The following is a 22,110-nucleotide window of genomic DNA, read 5'->3' on the forward strand; positions in this document are numbered from 1 at the left end:
AATATGCATGAGAGTATTTGCTTGCAAAGCTGTTAGGTTTTCAAGTTTATTAGAGATTTGTTACCCCGCCTCATCATACACACATTTATCAAGCTTTTATGTTGCCACTCAGAACCAGTACTCATCATGATGTGACATCACATAACAGTACCCAATTTAAAACATTAGAAGCTCTTAAACATTGAACACTCTGATGTAAACCATGCTAGTCCTTCCCTCCAGACATTTCCCTACTCACCTACACCCAGCCATTAGGATTCATTAGGGGCATACTGAAAACTCGGTCCATTTGCAGCACTCAAAGACTGTCAGTGAGCAGCACTGCAGCAAAGTTAGCAAAATAGAGGACAGAAATCCCAAAATGTGGCATCTTATTTCACCCATATTTTTGACAGTTCAGATCTCTGCATCTTGCCCCCTTCCTGCTGTGCTTTTTAATGAAAGTCCAGCAATGAGCAGACTTCTGGTAGGTCTCTTTGTCCAGGAAAAAAAACTGGAAAACTTAAAGGTAATGCTTTTACTAAACAAATAATAAAAGGATGATACTTAGGAGCTACTGGGGCCCTTTTACTAAGCTGCATAAGCGCCTATGCGCGCCCAACGCACAGCAATTCCACATCACCGCCCAGCTACCGTGTGGCCAATGGCGGTAATTTCATTTTTTTTTAACAACGTACCGGAAAATATTTTTATTTTCTGGCACGCGGGTGGTAATTGGGCGGCAATCGGCATTTTACGCACGTAGACCATTACCGCCCGGTTACTGCATGAGACCTTACCACTAGGTCAATGGCTAGCAGTAAGGTGTAAAACCCAAAATGGACACAAAACAATTTTCATTTTGCCGCATGTCCATTTTCGGCAACATTTTTTTTTTTTAATAACGCATTTTTTACAAGTGCACTGAAAAATGATTCTGCACGCGCCCAAAACACGTGTCTACACTACCGCAGGCCATTTTTCAGCACATCTTAGTAAAAGGGCCCCTATGAGGGCACACAGCTCCCTTCTTCAGATGAAGACAATTCATGGGATTGATGAACTGCATGCTGTTTGTTGGTCTAATACAACCTGCAAGTAGTCCAAGACAAGATCAGCATTAAAAAATGAAAATTCTGTATTTCTATTGCAAGCCCCACCTATCCTGGTAAACGCTGACCACCATCCAGGTTGGATCTCAAGCAACTGAAAGTGTATATTATTGCTGCATGCAGGGCTGCGGACTCGGAATCAGTGAAAATGTACCGACTCCAGCTTCAAAATGAAAAACTAACACCATTATAATATATGGAGTGGAGTATTGGCCTAGTGGTTAGAGCACTGGTCTTGCAATCCAGAGGTGGCTGGTTCAAATCCCACTGCTGCTACTTGTGATCCAAAATCCAAATGAGTTTAAAAAGGGGTTAGACAGTTTCCTAAAGGACAAGTCCATAAACCACTACTAAATGGACTCAGGAAAAATCCACAATTCCAGGAATAACATATAGAATGTATGTACGTTTGGGAAGCTTGGCAGATGCCCTTGGCCTGAATTGGCCACTGTCATGGACAGGATGCTGGGCTCAATGGACCCTTGGTCTTTTCCCAGTGTGGCATTACTTATGAACTTATGACAAATTTACCATTTTATACTTATACATATTTTTTTGTTATATTTGTCAGTACTTTAGATGCAAAACAAAACTTTAGGGATAAATATTCAGCCACCAGTCGTGAACAGTTTGCTGACCTTTGCCGGCATTATTCTGGATATTCAATGCCGGGCCATATCCGGGCTTTGGCACTGGAGATCTGGTTTACGTGGAGCCAGCTAATGCACAGTCGGTTAAGCCAATATTCAGAAAATAAGCGGCTAAAGTTTGCCACATAAAATAGGACTGTATTTTATGTGGTCTCATTTATACAGTTACCCTGGCTGTTTAAGTGCTAATTTCGGCACTTAACTGGCCAACTGCTGACTCCACCCCAGGAATACCCCCCCCCCCCCCAAATAGCTGGTTTTCACTTAGCTGCTAGCTGCTAACTTCAGCAGCAACAACCGGTTAAAGTACAGCTGAAAGTTAGCGGAGAGCCCCAAACAGGTGACTGAACCGGTCAGTGGCCGTTTCTGGCTGGTTAAATCATTTTGGATATCGATCAGTTAAAGCCTAAATCAGTAGGCGCCACTGTTGGGAGTCGGGACAGCAGAAAAATAGAGAAGTCAGAGTCGAAGGTTTGGTGAACTGACTCCACAGCCCTGGCTGCACGGTGTGAAACTGGAGGCTGGTAGAGATTCCATCAACTAAACAATGGTGAGAGCGGCCGACAGTAATACATTTAATGGAAAGGCTGACTGCACACTACCCTAATAAACTGGAGACATTTGAACGCAGTTGGGAACTAGTTAGGGAATACCGGAAGAAGGAAAGTTAATCAGGGAGGAGGGCGGGAGGCGAATGGGATAAAGGGGAGGAATGATGAACGTTAATGGCCAAGACTCTATTAGTTTGGTGCTGTTTGCTAAAAATGGTCCAATATTTATTTCCCCTAAAGCCTCCTCCTGGGTCATTTTCATGCAGTCTGAGCTGCTTGTGATCCAACAGCTAGTTTCACAGCAAATACCTGGCTGATGTTTAGGGTTCACTATTTGGGATCTAAAATCCTAACTTACTTTGCCCATCCCTAGCTTTAGGGCCAAGGACTGGTGTTGACTCCCTGCAGTGGTTCAGCAAAAGCTCAATGAGAACTTGTTCAGCAGGACAGGACAGCATGGGACAGGGCAGTCCTGTTGCTTTGATTTCCATATCCCCACTGTTACACCACTATCAGAGGCCAGCCCAACCATTAGGCAAGACTAAAGATTTGCCTAAGGCATCAGTTTTTTTGGGGGGGAGGGAGAGGGGACGGGTATCAGAAAGCAGCAGCAGTCAAAGCAATAGTTTTCAAGAACCACACAAACTCAAAGAATCAACAGGAAGTGGTATTTTTTTTTTTTTTTTAATCAGCAGGGAAGGTGTTCGGTTTGCAAATAGCCCATTTACTCAGATTATTCTGGAAGGGTTGGTGTTGGAGTGACCATGAGTGTTGGGGGGGGGGGGGGGGGGGGGGGGGACAAGGGACCTAAAGGTTCATTTGTGAAGGCAACAGCGGGAGGAGTAGCATAAAGCTGAAGGTTTGACGAGGATGGTTACTATTTTAGCACCAGCCTTGACCACTACGGGAAATAAAAGTGGTTTTCAAGCCTCTGTGTTACTTCTACCATAACTGTGTGCTTCTGAGCTGTTTACAGCCGCTTCTAGCTGCAACAGCATTAATATTCGTTCAGAAGAGTATTAAGCAGAGCATATTACACACAAACAAAAAAAAAAAAACAGGCAGGTTTACTGTCCAAAATACAGACTCTGGTTTAATTGGGTTACCTTGCAGAGAATGTGGTATGAATAAAATTGGGGGACTGCAAAAATGCCATAGCCAGCATCCCTGGAAAGCGCCAATAGTTTTGCCAAGTGACTGTCACACACGTTCTTAAAGTAATAACTTCAACAATTAACCAGCTGCAAGAATTTTTCTTCTGTTTTAACACTTTAATAATAAAATAAAAACTTCAAGTTTCTGTATTTTTTTTCCCTTCACCTTTGCCAAGAAGGTCAAGGCCCTGTTACTCACTGCCACCACTGATCTCAGCACTGACCTGTATAAATGACCAAAGAAGGGCTCCAGAAGTAGCTGGCAGGTAGTAAAAGGGGGCTCTACCATAAAGAAATATACACTCACTGCCTCCAATACCACATTACTGAAACACAGTCCACAAAAGTTCTTTGAAGCCACCACAGCAAAGTGAAACCTGCCGCAGGCTCTGGCACCGAATATGGAATTGTGCCGACTGCATCCAGATCACAGCATGACTGCACAATAGCAGGGATAAATCTTGTGCAAGCACAGAACACCTTCCATTCAAAGCATTACTACTGGGGGGGGGGGGAGGGAGAAGAGGGTGCCTACGTTATTCAAGAAAGATGTGTCCAACTTACACACAAGCACATCACTTTATGTTTACAAAATATAGGCCTCTTAAATCACTCTGAGTGCTGCTCTGCAGTGGTGACAGTACCCCCTTTTTGCCAGAGACAAGGATGAGATTGTGCAAGAACTGACGTCACAGTCTTAAGCACAGAGAAAAGCAAAGCAGATGTGTAGAAAGACTTCCTCTTGGATTTGGTGCACTCGTGGGTGGGAGTCTCCTTATAACGCTGATCTGCCAGGGATGATTGCGTTGTGGAGTGGCTAAACTCAGTAGTTCCCAAACCTGTACCAGGGACATCCAGCTAGTCAGGTTTTGAGGAAGAAATCTGCAAGCATTGCGGGTAGAACATGCAAATTGCTCTCATGAATATTCATGGCAGATATCCTGAAAACCTGACTGGCGGGAATCCCTTAGACAAGTTTGGGAACCACCAGTCTAAGTAAAAGGAGATACGCCACTTCAGACGCTCATTCTCATACCAGTTCTTGGGAACCACCAGGGTTTTCAGGATCTCCATATAATTAAGTTTGCCTTCAACAAAGGAAGTACATCATAATTTCTCTGACGCATTTTTTTTCAATTATTATTATTTTCGAGTATCTTGAAACACCTTGTGGTTCCTCGAGAACTGTGTTCAGAACCACTAACTTAACTGATCGAGCAATCAAAATGCCACCCAAGCTGCTGTGCCAACAGCCTACAAGAAAATAAAAATTTGATACAGTCTTACATGTTTATAGGCCACACAAAAAGAAAAATCTTCAAGCCACAAAAGAATCGAGACCAAAGGACAACAAGAATGTGTCCAAATCTATTTAAAGAAAAAAAAAAATAAAAAAAAACTCCTGAAAACCAAGAAAAATGTGAATGGAATAAAAACTCCACACAGAAACAGGCAACTGAGATGTCCCCATAAAGTTAAATGTGGGAGTGAAAGGGGAATTAAGTGTGAGCACATATCACCACATATGTCAGCAGTCCCACAAAGAAAAACAACTTAAAAGTGCAGAACAAGTAGCACACACATCTGAAATGTACATTGGGGTCAGGAAGCAATAGAAATTGAAAGAGGAGGAGGGTCTTCAAAACCAGTCCATCAAGTACCACTTCCACCTCCAATCATTTCCCCACAAAGGAAAATTTTGGCACAATATTATTTGGCTTTCAGCGCCTTTGATTCTGTAATAGTAATACTAAGATGTGATTTGCACTTCTGAGAATCTATGAAGTACTAGCAGAGTCCTGCTAGGAGGAACTTCACATATCCGGTGCTGCCACAGCACAACTACCCCCCCCCCCCCCATGGAAATTCCACATGGCACAGGAAAGATACCTTGTGGGGGTGTGGTATGGGGAGCTCACCACAGAAAATGGCTGCCAATAGTAGGGCACTTCTGAGGCAAAGCTCACCACAGGAGTCAAGAGATATGGCTTGGCAACTCTAGGGAGAACCTCACCCTAGCAGGCACGAGCAAGTTTAACAATACTAGGGCATCCCTGGGGTGCAGCTCGCCACCAGAGGTACTGGCAGGGTTGACGATACTCTTGTTTCAAGATGCTATATAAGCTGAATAAATAAAAATGGCTATAATCTGTGTTCCTCTGAGGATAATTATTTATTCACCAAAGAGACCGCCAGTTTCAGCCATTTTAAATTAACTAGCGGGAACGGTGGGAGGCTGAATGCAAAAGGCAGTTTAAAATGAAGAAGCCAAAGGATGATGGAGCCAGAGTGAAAGAATACCTTAGTGATCCCATCACCATACTTTTTCTTCTTCTAATATTCAAATGATTAAAGGAAAGGTAGGCCGGGGGGAGAGAAAGAAAAAGGGTCATCTTTGTGCTTGGAAACTAAAGGACAATAAATAGAATCTTTTAAATAAAACGTGATCTATTATCTCACCCTCTGTAATCAAAATAGCAATGGACCCCAGACTTAGGGTGCGAGATTCTCCCCGTAGGAAGGAGCAGGAGGAACTCTGCATAGCCTCACGCAACCAGCTGTTTTCTCTATTTCTTGTTCCTTTTCATTTTAAGGACAGCATGGTCACAGCAAGAGCCCAAACTAGATAGGGCAGGGCAGGGCATGGCCTTTGCCGAGTCAAGCTGAACTGACAGAGGTGGCTGGTGTACTTCCGCATCCCTCTTTCTACCCGCTGTGCCATCCTTTACTTTTTCTGAAGACATCTAACAGCTGGAATTACTGAGGGATTTTAAAAGCAATCTGAGGGAAGGATCCTGAGCAGTGTTTTAAGTCAGGAAAAAGCTGCCTTTCTTGCTTTTCTGCCAGCCCCTTCCTCCTGGACTCTGCCCCTGTTCTGGCTGTGCCCGTACTGCTCTCAGATGAAGGCACAACAGCTGCCCCTCTTCTTCTGTGATTCAATATATTCGTGGATCTGGAACTTTGGCTCATCTGGCTGCCGCACAGCTCGATGCTTCAGCTCCCTGACAGGACAGAACAGAAGGCACAAGGTTTCATTTCAGCAGTCACCTCTCAGGAAAAACAGAGTCCTCATTTCACTAGTCACATAGACACATGAGGGAGTGCGGTGATGTGCAGTCACATGATACCATCTGACAAATCAAACCTTTGCAAAGCATTCATCCATGCTAAAACACCTTTAATAAAGCTCAGTGACATCACAGCACATTTCACTGAAATGTTTACTGAAATAAACGTAGGGTCTGATATTCAGCCTGTGGCAGTAAGCGGCTGGTAAGCCAGTTCAAGCCATGGGTTGAGCCAAGGAGTTCTTAGGACAGGAGAAAGCATGACATCAAAAGGTTGGTGGCGTCTTTCTTTCACAGCCACTATATTGTGTCACCCCAAACATTCACAGACGCTATTGAAAACAATAGCAAACTTCTGAGGTTTATGACTGCCTAGGTCTGTTTTCTTCTTATTTGACAGCTTTTGTATTTATTTGAAAGCTTCCCATATGTAACCTGAGGTATTTTTTTTGTTTTGTTTTACCTGGGGGGAGGGTGTCCTGGGGCATGACTTGTGGTCCTGCTCTGGGTGCAGGTGCTCCAGCACAGCAAACTTATTTTTTTGGGCTGTTATAAGAAAGGCCCCAGCTCTGCTTGAGCCTCGGGGTTGTGGGGACTCTTGCAGCTCCAAAAACAAGTCTGCTGTGCTGGAGCGCCCACACCTGTGGAGGGACAGCGGCTCACCTCCCCCCGAGGTTAAAAAAAACACGTTGGGTTACATATGGGAAGCGCTGAAATAAAAAAAATCTGTCAAACTAAGTGGAGGAGTGGCCTAGTGGTTAGGGTGGTGGACTCTGGTCCAGGGGAAATGAGTTCGATTCCCACTTCAGGCACAGGCAGCTCCTTGTGACTCTGGGCAAGTCACTTAACCCTCCATTGCCCCAGGTACAAATAAGTACCTGTATATGTAAGCCGCATTGAGCCTGCCATGAGTGGGAAAGCATGAGGTACAAATGTAACTAAAAAACAAAACACATAGGCCATCATAAACCTCACAAATTTACTATTGTTTTCAATAGCATCTTTGAATGTTTGGGGTCACACAATATGGCGGCAAGCTCCGCCCACTGGCTTCAGCATACGAAATGAGCCAGATAGGCTCATGCCATTTCCTATCATAAGGACTCCTTGGGTTGAACTAATCCTGGATATTCAATGCCAGGGGCATGCACAGCTTCCAGAACTGAATATCTGAGTATGTTCGCTGACTCGGATGTTAACCCGGCACTGGCTGATAGTCAGACTGGTGCCCAGTTAACTCGGTGCATAAAATTAGGGCAGCTGTTTTGATGTCCTGATTTTATATGATTACTTAGGGAAGGGAAAGGGAAATGGGACTTGATATACCGCCTTTCTGAGGTTTTTGTAACTACATTCAAAGCGGTTTATATTTATTCAGGTACTTATTTTGTACATATATTCAGGTACTTAGCCACAGTGGCATAGCTACAGGTGGGCCTAGGTGGGCTGGGGCCCACCCACTTAGGGCTCAGGCCCACCCAACAGTAGCATATGTTTAGCAGTAGCTAGTGGGGATCCCAAGCTCTACCAGCTGAAAACTTCCCCCTGATGGTAACAAAAACACTGCTCTCCACGATACTGGCACCTGCGCATGCTCAGTTTTCAGCACATGCCTGCTGCAGACTGCCAAAGTGGAGAGAAGCATTTTCCCACCAGCTGAGATATGTTTTTGGTGGGAGGGGGAGACCACTTGGTGCCCACCTTGCCTAGGCCCACCCAAAGTCTGCTGTCTGGCTACGCCCCTTTTTAGCCAGTTAGTGGATAAATTCTGTATATGGCATCCAAATTGAGGCACGTTGGAATAACATGTGTAGCGCTATTCTACAAACCTTGTCTACAGTAAGACATGGTTTATAGAATACAGCATAGGCCGGGGAAACTCATGTACATCTCGGCACAGCCATTTACGCCACTGTAAACCTGGTGTAAATACCCGTACCTAAATGTATACGTGTTTCCCCGAATTCCATAACAATGAGTGTAAAATGTGATTAACACCCTGACACACCTACACTCTTCCCATGGCTGCACCCCCTTTTCAGCTATGCACGTTGGAATTTACTTGCGCCTATTTTTAGAATACACCTAAAAAGAAGTGCATATAAATTCCAATTATTGCCAATTAGTGATAATTATCAGCCAATCATCACTAATTGGCTCAATTGAGTAGAGCCTGTAAATTGGCCGTGCACTATTCACCATCCCTTATATAGAATCTGGGGATAAATGGCTAAGTTGATGCTCCTCCCTGTGTCCCCTGGCCTGCCACTAACCTATCTAGGCAGCGGATGGCCAGTTAGTGCTTCTGACTATCAGCTGCTGGCTCACTGAGCCTCTCCTGCCCAGTTAAACCCTTTTGAATATCTACCCCATAGTCAGAAAAGATTTCATTTAAATACCCACAATGAGGTCAATATTCTGCAGAATGGAGAATATACATAAGAATAGCCATACTGGGTCAGACCAATGGTCCGTCTAGCCCAGTACCCTGCTTCCAACAGTGGCCAAGCCAGGTCACAAGTACCTGGCAGAAACTCAATTAGTAGCAACACTCCATGCTCCCAATCTCAGGGCAAGCATTGCCCCCCTCCCCATGTCCATCTTAATAACAGACTACGGACTTTCCTCCAGGAACTTGTCCAAACCTTTTTTAAACCCAGATACACTCCACATCCTCCGGCAACGAGTTCCACAGCTTAACAATTCTTTTATTTCCTCCTATTTGTTTTAAAAGTATTTCCATGAAATTTCATTGAGTGTCCCCTGGTCTTTGTATTTGCAATTCACTTTTACCCGTTTCTACACCACTCAGGAATTTAAAGACCTCAATCATAGCCACCCCCCCCCTTAAGCCGTCTCTTTTCCAAGCTGAAGACACATAGCTAGACCTCAATTTGGAGGGGGGGGGCTGAGTCCAAAGTAAGGGGGGCACATTTTGCCCCACCTCCCCACTGCGCTCCACCCCTGCCGTAACCCCACATACATGGACTGGCGTAGGTCCCCGAGCTCCGCCGACCGAAACCTTCCTCCATCAATATTCCCCTGCTGCGCTGCCTGCCCTGTTCCCCTCCCCCACACACATACTTGGTTTTAATGAAATTGAACATGCGTGAGGCTTCGCGCATGCTCAATTTCGCTAAAACTGAGTATACGCATGGGGGTGGGGGGGTGAACAGGACAGGTAGCTCGGCAGCGAACATCACTGGAAGAAGGCTTCTGTTGGCAGGGTTTGGGGAACCCCACCAGCCAAACCAGCAGACTTTGGAGAGCCCAAATCCCAGGCTCCCAAGCCTCCCCCCCGTTAAGGGGAAATTATCAAGCGACGTTAAGGCTTTAAATGACATTATTTGCATTATAAGGAACATGACTCCTTAGTGGTAGCAGCACGATGATACTACTGGAGACAGTGCCGGCACAGAAGGGCGACTGGGTATTGCTCCTGCCCAAAAGAACAGTGGCCCACCAGGGAAAACGGTGGCAGGGCCTACAGGGATGTCGAGGGATCTGTGGGAGGGTGGGGAACAGCACCAGCCCTTTAGGCTCTGGCCCAAGGTGGCTTACAAAGAGTGGTGTTCATTTACCATAGTGGTGAGCAATCTGTACTGTGTTAAACTGCAGGCTGCTGACTCTCAAGGTAAAAACCGGCCTTTTATCACACTTTGATGACTTTCCCCCTTCATCCCTTATTTTAGAAGCCCTATTTGCAATTTACAGGTGTAAACACTGGCACTTACATGTGTATATTGTATGTTAAACCCAATTTTAAAAAGCTGTAGAGAAAATATGGGACATTTTGAATGAACTGTTAGGCTTGGAAGCACAATTAAGAATCCCGCTGCGGTACTTCCACCGCCACTTAAGAGATTCACTAGCGCAAAATGATTACACTGCAGTGATGACTCAATGGAAACAAGAACTGCAATGGAGCCTTGACTCTGAGTAATTTGCGGCGTGTATAAAAGCGATTTATGACACGACCATCAATGCAACTTGGTGGGAAATGCAATATAAATTCACTACGAGACTATATATATCCCCACACAGGGCCTACAGAGCGACACTAAGAGAGTCAGATGACTGCCCAAAGTGTGGGAACGAGGGGGCCACTTTGGGCCACATGTTTTGGTCCTGCAGAGTGGTGCGCTCCTTCTGGGTGGAGCTGGGCAGTCGGATCACTTCAATGTGGTCAGTAAAGTGGACACCTGCTCCGGGACAACTGTTTGATGTATTCACTATTCAGGGTCAAGTGCCGGAGGGCATGGCCGCATTCTTGAAAAGAACGGTATTGATGGGGAAAAGAGCTATTCTGCAATTGTGGTTGAAACCGGAAGCACCAACCGTTACCCAGTGGAGAGGTGCTATGATGGAATGTTGCTCGCTGGAGAAAAAGGGGGTCACAGATTTGGCTTCAAAGAAGGGAGACCACTTCTGTAAGACATGGTTACCTTTCTGGGACACTCTGACACCTGTCGCACGTAGTAGAATTTTGAACTGTTAAGGATAGGGGTGGGAGGGGGGAGGAGGGGTTTAATCGATGAAAAGGGCACAAGTTTACTAAGTGTAAAGTTGATCACAAGTAATGATGACTGTAAAAGGTTTACGTTTTTCTCTGTGTAGACTGGTTTGCCAATAAACAAGATATTATAAAAAAAATTTTAAAAGCTGTAGATTGCAAGGGGGCGTGGTTTGGGCAGGACCCAAATCTACACATGTATTTCTCTATTTCAGAAAGGGAATGCGAGTTTATGTCCTGATATTTCAGCATTAGGATGGACAGCTGCTCCTTTGCTTGTGTGTTTTTTTTTACTAACTGCTTATTTCGCTCAACCTAGCCCTTTACAGGAGGGATTAAGGGATTTTCCTTGCTTATTTCCCTCTCTAAAATGAAAATAATTAACAGCATGTATAAACATAGGTTTGCACAATGGCACCGATATTCAGTGGCAATTAACTGGGCAGTGCCACTGAGTATCAGCTTTGACCGCTGCAGCACTTTCTGGGTAATACTGAGGGAAGTCCATGGGCAGAGCTGGTACTTAGACTGAACATTGCTGCTAACTGGTTAAGTGGTTAAATAAGCAAATAAAGATGGGACAGCAAAAAGGCTGCCCTAACTTTATCCATGAGCTAACCGGGCATTGGTCTGAATATCAACTGACACACAGTTAGCTGCTGGGTGACTGCTGTGACTTGGCTATTCAATCCCAGTGCCTGGACATTGCCCAGTACTGAATATCGGGGTTCAGTTCAGCCCATGGCAGTCAGTGGCTTAAAAACCACAGACCACCACGGGCAGAACACTACCCCCATCTGAAATGGTGCCGATATTCTGAACTTCTATCCCATTTAAGCAACGTAACTGAATATAACATACATACTGGAACATCCAGATTAGACATTTCAGGTTATACCTGTGATTTAATGTAACATTTAATGGCTAAATATCAGCATTTGGTTATATGAACTACACCTCTAAGTGGAGCAATCTTCTAAATATACCAAAACCTGTTCCCCTTTTTAGTTAGTTAATGATGGACATAAAACAGTTTTAAAAAATTTTCCAGTTGTTCCTAGGCTTATTCTTTAAATAAAAAAAAAGTGCACATATACAGCTGTTACTATAGCAACCACATACTCAATATTTTTTGTAAGCCTTGGGAATATTTTAGAACCACAGTAATGCACTCTCAGCTGTCCATTAAGGGAGCACTTCCAGGAACCCATATAACTGCAAAGTTTGTGGGTATTGTTTTTACCCAAGGACCTCGCAGGACGTTGTCAATGCACATAAAAGCACATGTGTATTTTAAAGAATTTCCCCAAGGTGGACAATTACTTGGGGAAGAAAAGTTTTGTAAATTCTCCTGGAACGGATTGTGTCATACTTCTCAATTATCTCACAACTCTCCTGCCGTATTGAAGGCAGCAGGTAATTTCCATACCACACCCAAGGTGCACTTTTTATTTTTCTTTCCCGTTGGATCTGTAAGTTTATTTATTTGTTTGTCGCATTTATATCCCACATTTTCCCACCTATTTCCAGGCTCAATGTGGCTTACAATTTTCCGTCATGGCCTTCGCCAGTCCAGAGTAAAGATACAATTGGTATTTTATAGAGAATATAGTTCCTTTCCATTTTTCTATTTTGGGATTTTAAAAATTGTAAACTGCTTTGATTTTTTTTTTTTTACCTTGAAAGGCGGTACATCAAGCCTTTAATAAACAAACTGTGAGATAGCACGAAAGAAACCAGACCATCAGCTCCTCACAGGATGGACCCCTGACACTCATTCCAGCTTTTACTCAGTTTAAATTAGGAATACGCAAATTTGGGAGGGAGGGGATTAAGTATGCAGGTACAAATGTATAGGTTAGTAGAAAAAGCTGGATCCTAGTGGTTAGAGCATTGAACCAGGCTACCCATATGCATGAGATGTATGTGCACACATTGGAGGTAATGCATGATCATGTTCAGATGCATTTTTAAAATTATTATTGTAGATATCCTGAAAAATATTGTGGTCTGAGTGGGCTGGATTGAGAACCACTGCCTTACCTGGTAGACGTTTCAAATTATTTCCTCAACTCTATCATCACCTTGAGACACAATCAAAATTGAATAAATCATTCAAATAACTTGTAATAGATTGTAAGCTCTTTTGAGCAGGGACTGTCTTCTTCATGTTCAATTGTAAAGCGCTGCGTACGACTGGTAGCGCTATAGAAGTGATTTATAGTAGTAGTAGTAAATAACTTTTCCACAGACTTCAGGGGTGCTACTTAGGGCTCAAACTCTTCATAGCCCTAAGCTTTACAACCCAACTTCTTCATCGGTCTGATAATAACTGGACTTACACACACTTAATCATTTTAAATTTTACATTTTTAAGAAAAAATAACTTACTTTCATAAAAATTCCTCGTGCCTAGGGGAAATATATAGCCAATGTGTTTCACCTACCGGCGATGCCAAACGCCTTCTCCATAGCCCAGTCACTTCCTGGAAATTATTTCCTTGACATTTTGCTGAAATGTTATCTCATCATGTTTTGTTTGGTTCAGCTTTTCTTCCAGCTGAACTGAAACTGACCTATTGGCCCACACTGCCATGAACCTTCATTTACAACCGCCCAGAGTTTTGCTTCTGTTTTTTTTTTTAATCCCACATCTAACCTAGCCCTTTACTGCTAGAGTCTTTGGTCAGGAGCCACTAACTATGGCTGCCTCTAGAAACCTAACCCCCAACGTTCTATAAATGGTGCACAGTTATAGAAGAGAGCAAATTACATGCGCAACATAATTAACTAATTGGCAAGAAATTGGTAAATAATTGGTGATAAATACCAATAACTGGTGATAACAAGCAGTAATCGGCACTAAATTTGCAGTTGTGCACAAAACAGACTATTCTATAAACAGCGCACCTAACTTCTTTCACGTGCAAATCCACAGGGGGTGTCAATGTGGGGGGGGGGGGAGGGGAATGAGTGTTTCCGACTATTCCTGTGCGCACTTTATAGAATAGTTGCATTAACGTGCCACCATTTATGCTAGCCATAGACATGGCATAAGCAGTGACGCCTTAAGTTTGGTGCATAATTGCATGGGTTTTTTTTAATACTAGTTTATGAAAGGGTGTTCACAATGAGAGACTCAAATACAGGAGAATTCTCAAAAGGTCGCCTGAAGTTAGGTGCTGGTATGTGCGCAGTACATGCGAATTCTATATTAGCAATTATGTGCTTAATTGAAATTTTAGAACAGTAGCATAAGTCTGAAGTTATTCGTCTAACTTTAGGCGTGATCACTTACTCTGTCTCAATAGCTGGTGCAAATGCTCGTGCCTAACTGCTATCGGATAGGCCTTAACTGATAGTATTCTAGAACATGCGCGTATAGGTGCTGGGCACGCCCCTATACATTTTGTAAAATACCAAGGACAGTCACGTGCCTAACTGCAAATTAGTGCTAATTAGAACCAATTACAGCCAATTAGTGAACGATAATACAAATTAGCAGCTAATTTAGCAATTAAGTTAACAGCAGTTACACAGGAATTCTATAACGCTCAGAACAAAATTCTGCACACAAGATTACAGCACAAGGGGGACAGTGATAATCCGAAATACAAAAATGTTTGTTTTCTGATCTTTAACGCAGCCATTAATTTAAATAAACTTCCACAGTCACCATAACGCTTTCACATCAGTCTAAAAATCCAGCAGCTGAGTTGGTGTGGTGTCTAATTATCTCCACAGCTGTCTAAGCTTCAGAACAGCTGAATATAAAATGTGATACTTTTGCTTGGGGATGGGGTGAAAAAAAAAGAATGAGTTTGGAGACATGGTACAAGTCTTAACAAGGGATTGAAACGCTGGACTTGGGCAAATTTGGTTTCATGGTAATCTTGCTCCCTCTGCTGCTCGATCTGTATAATAGCAGGCCAGGGCCTCCCATAGTTTAATCTGAAATATATTGGGAATGAGACAGAATGAGATATAGACAATGGGGTCACAGGTTCTGAATCCCGTGTCTGGCAATCACAAGATGGTTTTTTTCCCCATGGTAGTGCGTTCAATTCAGGGAGCCACCAGTTTATCATACCAAGGATTTTTCTCCCGCAGTCCCCATAATACTTACTTGGCAATTGCCAGAAATGCCAGCTCCACATTCATGCCCGTCTTGGCACTGGTTTCCATGAAAGGTACTCCATACTCCTGCAAAGGGACAAAACCTCCATCAGAAAACAGCAGAAACCTTTTTGTAATCAGGAGCAGAGATCAATTCCTATGGACTCAGGGGGAAACAGTAAATAGCACCAGTGGCGTAGCCACAGGTGGGCCTGGGTGGGCCAGGGCCCACCCACTTTGGACTCAGGACCATCCAAAATTGTGACAGTCTTGCTATGGCTGGTTGGGATCCCCAAACCTTGCCAGCTGAAGATTTTCTCTTCCTGGGCAGCCAGCAGCACTTTCCTTGAGCTGACGCCGAGACTGGCCTTTCTGCACATGCTCAGTTTTCGCACATGCAAAAGCACTCAGCATGCACAGCCTGCTGGCAGCAGCGTCAGTAGCGTCAGTTTGAGGCAAGTGCTGCCGGCTGCCGTTTGGAAGAGTGCTGGCTGGTTGAGGAGGAGGAAATCTTCAGCTGGCAGGGTTTGGGGATCCCCGCCAGCTCAAGTATTTAATTTTTGGGCAAGGAGGGGTGGGGAGAGGAGCAAACCAGAGGGGGGCCAGGGGGTGCAAATTCCATGCCCATCCACCTTAGGCTCAGGCCCACCCAAAATTGCTCATCTGGCTAAGCCCCTGAATAGCACACTTGCTTTCACTGGCTATTTAATTTCCAAGGCTTGGGAAGGGCACTGGGTTATCTACTCTTTGTCTTCTTCACCAGTACTTCCTTCTACCCCCTTTTTCTTTCTGAACGGTAATTCCAACCTTCTCTCTGCACAGTTCACCCTCCCTTTTTGCTTAGCAAGGCCACCCCGCCTCTGCCACCCCTCCGCTGCCGCCCCCCATCACTCCCCCTGCCGCTGCCGCCCCTGTTGCTCCCCCCGCCGCTGCGGTCCGCGGTCTCACCTGCCTGCCTCCGCGGCTCCGGGCCCCCCTGCATTCGGGGCGGCAGTCGCGGGTCGCTTCTCTTCTGTCCTTCCCTCCCTGTGTCCCACCCTCGTCTGGTTTCCGCAAGGGCGGGACACGGGAAGGGAGGGCCTGGGGGGAGGCGGTCTGTGGCTGTCGCTTCGGGTGCGGGGGGCCTGGAGCCGGGGGGGGGGGGGGTGGGCGGTTGGGACCGGGAACTGCAGTGCCGGTGGCCTGACCCCGGCGCCGGACCCACCCCGGAGGCCCAGGCCTGGGGAATTTTATCCCCCCTGCCCCCTCCTCTCAGCGGCCCTGTTCTTGATTGGCAGTATAGCAACAATAAACTTGGGTATAGAGACAAACAAATGTGTAGGCCTGGTCCCCCTCCTCTCACCCTTATGCACATACATTTACATGCTGAGGGGTTGAAAAGAATAAGTACCTGTATATAATATGTAAGCCACATTGAGCCTGCCATGAGTGGGAAAGCGCGGGGTACAAATGTAACAAAACAAAAAAAACCTGCCATTGCTTCTCTAGCTTCTAATTTCTACTGAAGTGCGATTAAATATGTTCCGCGAATAAACTAGGGCATCTCCTAATCTTATCTCTATGCCTATTCTCCTTGCCAACCTGGCTATCTTTAATTCCTCTTTACCATCTGACCTATTTTTAAGAAGCCCTAAATCAAATCCTCTGCCGTCTCAAAATAATCTCTACTACCTTTTCTTTCAAAGGAAATTTAATCGCCAGCAGTTCAATTGCTTCTCTTTATTTCTGCCCTTAACTCTTTCTAATCAGTGTTTCTTAAGTGGGAGGGGAAAAGGGGGTAGGGGTAAGAAAATCCTATCCCCACGGGGCATATCTCTATTGCCTTTCTTTCTTTGGTTTTGTCTTCTACTTATGGCTGCTCATTTTGTTTTTTCTTCTTCTCCCTTTCTAAGCTTGTCTCTTGTTAGGTTTCTCATTGGTACCCAGGAATCGGTAAGGGAAGGGCTCTAACGTTTTTTTAGTGCATCTGGCTCTGAGTCTGGCTATGCCACTGCCAAAGGGGCCATAAATACGTTAAAAAGAACCGGAGACATTGGGGAGCCCTGGCGCACTCCACATTTAGGTATTCATTCACCCATCATTTTCACTTGGTAAGATCTTCTGGTAAGAAAAACATCTAAACCAATGCGGCACCGTTCCTGTTATGCCCATAAGAACTCATTAGATTCAACAGTATATCAGGATCTACCAAGTTGAATGAACTAGGCTTATCAAACTGTAATATCAAAACTTGCTTATCCAAACTAATTTCCCCTCTAATTTCACAGACCAACGTAGCCGTTACTGTTTCTGCACTAAACCCACTCCTAATACTCAATTGAGAGTAATGGAGACTATTATGTTTATTTAAGTATTCCAACTGTATAGCAGCTAGAATGAGTTAGACATAAGGAAGATCCAACAGGCTATTCTGATACAGTGGTTTGTTATATATTTTAAGATTTTAAAATATATTTTGGAGTCTCATTTATGGTTTTTTGTAATTGGCTATTTTTATTCTGTTTGTAAATCATCTTCTATGGTATCAAAGTAGCGACAATAAAAATGAAAACGGAGAAATATCAACACAGGATCGGCTTAATTATTAGGAAAATTAGGCGGACACCCATGGCGACAGCTTCCGGGGGGTGGCAAAGAGCAGTTGCAGATAAAGCAAAAATGATAGATGCTGATGCAGTGGCAGCCCTATCATTAGGCCAACTGAGGTGGAGGCCTCAGGCAGAACTCTTCACAGAGCAGCAGCACTCCTTGCCAACCCCACACCGGCTGCAGTCTGGCTCCACTCCCCCCCCCCCCCCCACCTTCCCCCAAGTCTACCTTCTGTTTTTGGTTTTCCAAAAGTCATCAGCAGCGATTCCCATATGCTGCTCTGCCATCAGCAGAGACTTCTGTGCACTGCGGCCTGCCTCCCTACGTAACTTCCCGTTTCCTCAGAAGCAGGCCGCAGTACAGAGAGAGAGAGAGAGATGGGGGAGGGGGGGAGAGCACCATTTCATCCCTCACCTCAGGAGACAGATTGCCTTGGGCCGCCCCTGTCCTGATGGCCACACAAATTCATAGAGCTATCAGTATGTACTTTTACTTTCAGGAAGAATGGTCAGTTTTCAAACTGCTCATTTACCTCAATAAATAACCTTTACCCAAGTAAATAGCTTTTGGAAACTGCCCTCATTACGTAAAAGCAGTCATACTGGGGCAGACCAATGGTCCATCTAGCCCAGTACCCTGCTTCCAGCAGTGGTCAATCACAGTTTAATATTTTAAAGTGTGAGGTCAACCGGGATTGCTCTGGGGTAGGTGATGTTGAGATGATCACATTTGTTGAGTTTAATTATAAAAATCCCAGGGAAGACCTGAGGCATAATAGATAATTAAGGATGGGTGGGAGAAGGGAGAGGGAACACAAAGCTGAAGTTTGGCCTAGGGCGTCTAATAACCTTTTCCTGATCCTGTATCAGTACCTCTCACACTCAGAATAAAAAGCAAGGTGCTACAGAGATATTTTGTGAAGAGAGAATGGGGGGGGGGGGGGGGGGGGGGGGGGGAAGAAGAACCAGAGAAAGAATAAGGTAAAAATGTGAGGAAAGGTTGGAAAGGAGAGATGAAATGAAACAGGGTGAGGAGATGAGGTGATAGACAGCAGACATCACTGAAAGGCAGAGAATTTAAAGGAAAGTATCGCCCACCCTGGCCAGCGTCTCTCCATCCTCTGCTTTGATAACTCTCTCATTGTTCACGTCAGCCTGCAGAGACAAAAAACACAGTTAGAGCCAAGGCTAAGTAAGTGACAGAGCCTCCAGGCTGCCTTCAGCAGAGCTGTGAAAGCCACAGACCACTTCCACATCTTACAACATAACACTTGGAGGGGGTGGGGGAGCTAACATAAGACCCACTTTCCAAGCAGTCTGGATATTGCATCAGGTACACGTACAGGCACAGGCTGACACAAGCACCTCACCCTACAAGGCTGGGGCAGAAGGAACAACAAACAGAAAATGTAAGGATTTTAAAAAATATGGCCAGAATGCAAATAATGGTAGCAGTCAGTTTGAAGAAGGAAGTCCATAGTGCAAGAGGAAATGCTCCTCACCTTGTTGCCTAGCAACATGATGACCACATCCTTTTGTGCATATTCATGAATCTCGGTGAGCCAGGCCTGTAAGAGAGGAAAATTACTTCATTTCATTTATCATAATTTATATTCTGCCCTTATCCAGAGCGGAGTACAAACAAACAAAATAATAAAAACAGATAAAAAGAAAAACACTATACAATAGCTAACTATAAATGCCATATTGGCAAACAAAAAAAAAAAACCCCAAAACAAAATCAATCTTATTTCAACAACACTCAATCATGCCAGAGAGTGTATAGTCATTGTTACCCAAAGCACTAGGCTGCTTATTCTAACAAATGTTGCTTCAGTTAAATTTTAAACACTGGAAAGTTCTGTTTCCTGAGGAGGGCTGGCAACATGTTCCATTCAACAGGTCCAGCTACAGAATAGATCCTCCTCCTTGTACATTCAAGCCGAAAAAGCCAAAATTATCAACCGATGGCAAAAGGCTGTCAACATATCCTCACAAAAACAGTTTCCACACCTGGGTTCAGAGAAGGCTTGGGGGATGCAATGAGCCTTCGGTCTCAGCAAAAAAAAAAAGAAATCTAGCTCTGGTGCAGATTCCAGTATGATCAGGATCTGCCCTCCACCTATCATCCAGCACCCCAGATAGGAAAGGCATAGCAACACTGTCCAGCTACTTTAGGTCTAACCAGTAACAGGCATATATCTGCAACTCTCTAGGTTTCACCAGGAGATGCGGAGGTTTTTATATAAATTTATAGGTCTCTGGCAAAAACACCAGAAATCTCCATGTGCCTACTGAACTGATCTGTGAGGACCAGTAGGTGGTGGTGATAGTAGGGCTGACAGCTGAAAAAGAGGGGTTGGACCTGGAGGTAGGAAAGAGGATAATGATGGGGCCAGATCTTGGGAATTATGAGAGAAAGACCGTGCGTGTACAGAAGTGAACGTGTATAGGAGGAATGAAGAAGTTTGCAAGAAAATGGGGAATGGGAGGAGTGGTAGGAGAGGCAAGGGATAAGATTCACACAGCTTCCGCTCCCTTCCTCCCTGTCTAATTTCAGGGCTTAGGGTAACCAGAACTAAAAAGTTCCTAGGTATGGTAATAGGAGTGTTATGTGTAACCAATAGGAAACAGCAGCACAATAGGGTCTTCAAGGCTGGAGCAATGGTACAATCTTTAATGAAAATGACCCGACATGGGCTGTGTTTCAGCGCAACATGCGCCTGCCTCTGGGGTCTCGTCCTTCCCTACACCCCTTCCCGTGCACTCCGCTCCATGGATAAATCCTTCTTATCTGTTCCCTTCTCCACTACTGCCAACTCCAGACTTCGCGCCTTCTGTCTCGCTGCACCCTACGCCTGGAATAAACTTCCTGAGCCCCTACGTCTTGCCCCATCCTTGGCCACCTTTAAATCTAGACTGAAAGCCCACCTCTTTAACATTGCTTTTGACTCGTAACCACTTGTAACCATTTGCCTCCACCTACCCTCCTCTCCTCCTTCCTGTAGACATTAATTGATTTGATTACTTTATTTTTTGTCTATTAGATTGTAAGCTCTTTGAGCAGGGACTGTCTTTCTTCTATGTTTGTGCAGCGCTGCGTACGCCTTGTAGCGCTATAGAAATGCTAAATAGTAGTAGTAGTAGTCAAGAAAAATGTTCTTTTTGGTAAACAAATATCTCAATTCGTCCTTTGGAACCGTATAGATCTTTCAGCAGTACGTTGTACCAAGCACTTCCGAGAGTAACAGCTGATTCTAATGAACTGTTTCTAGCTTCTCTGTGAATCCAATAAGAGGTTAAATTAAAAAAAAAAAAAGCACAAATGTTTGTAATAGGGCTTACACTCCTTTATAACAAATCTTTTTTCACAATTGTTTTTTTTTTGTTCCTGACTTGTGAACTAGTAGGGGCAGCTGCTTGTCACATGCGCATTTAATCTGTACTCCACAGATATCTCACAGCCCTCCAGGAGTTTCAAACTTAAATGTAGTGGCTGATTAGAAGCAAGACCCATCATACTTCAAGCAACACAACACATTATCAACATCCAATTAACCGCACAAACGGCAGCAGTTACAGTATCAGCAAAAGATCTCTAAACAGTCAGCTATACAAGTGTGGCAATGATGCTCACTGGGCTTGCTAAACTGCAAAATAGTTACTCAGTACTTCCATAATGAACATCCGCAAGCCATCTCGGACAACACAGGAAGAGTGTCCTCTAGGAAAATGCTCAATCCTTTTTCTTGTCTTCCCATGTGAAGAATAATTCAATTAATATACAAAAATGACTTAATATCAGCCTATGCACTGTAGTTCGACCTTCTGTATTGATCCTTGCATATTGCACAGTTAGGGTTACCAACTAGCACAGACCCCTGGGAAACCCCAATTTCTAAGCGAAGCATCTGTTTGCTCTTTCCAAAAATACTAGGACTAGGGGGCATTCGATGAAGCTACAAAGTAGTAAATTTAAAACTAATCGGAGAAAATGCTTATTCACTCAACGTGTAATTAAACTGTGGCATTAATTGCCAGAGAATGTGGTAAAGGCGGTTAGCTTAGCGTGGTTTAAAAAATGGTTTGGATGACTTCCTAAAGGAAAAGTCCATAGACCATTATTAAAATGGACTTGGGGAAACTCCACTGCTTAATTCTGGGATAAGCAGCATAAAATGTTTTGTACTTTTTGGGATCTTGCCAGGTATATGTGACCTGGATTGGCCCACTGTTGGAAACAGGATGCTGGGCTTGATGGACCTTTGGTCTGTCCCAGTATGGCAATAATTACGTACCCTTCTCCATTGAGAATACTGACCATTTATCCCTACTCTGTTTTCTATCTTTTAACCAAGACTTCCTAATAGAACACAGAG

At 44.3% G+C, this 22,110-nt stretch overlaps 1 protein-coding gene across 2 annotated transcripts in view; it reads right to left on the reverse strand.

Annotated features, from left to right (window-relative positions):
• Nucleotides 1-5,280: 5,280 nt before the first annotated feature.
• Nucleotides 5,281-22,110, reverse strand: part of RAB37 (RAB37, member RAS oncogene family) — a 37,889-nt gene continuing 21,059 nt past the window's right edge. For both annotated transcript variants that reach the window (XM_030208337.1, XM_030208336.1), the window contains 4 exons: nt 19,234-19,299; nt 18,830-18,886; nt 15,154-15,230; nt 5,281-6,448 (listed from right to left, as the gene is read on the reverse strand). In XM_030208337.1, coding sequence (XP_030064197.1) covers nt 6,343-6,448; nt 15,154-15,230; nt 18,830-18,886; nt 19,234-19,299 — 306 coding nt within the window. In that variant the 3' untranslated portion in view covers nt 5,281-6,342. The remainder of the gene's footprint in view (nt 6,449-15,153; nt 15,231-18,829; nt 18,887-19,233; nt 19,300-22,110) is intronic.

Source organism: Microcaecilia unicolor, chromosome 6 (assembly GCF_901765095.1).
Source record: "Microcaecilia unicolor chromosome 6, aMicUni1.1, whole genome shotgun sequence".
NCBI classification, from domain to species: Eukaryota; Metazoa; Chordata; class Amphibia; order Gymnophiona; family Siphonopidae; genus Microcaecilia; species Microcaecilia unicolor.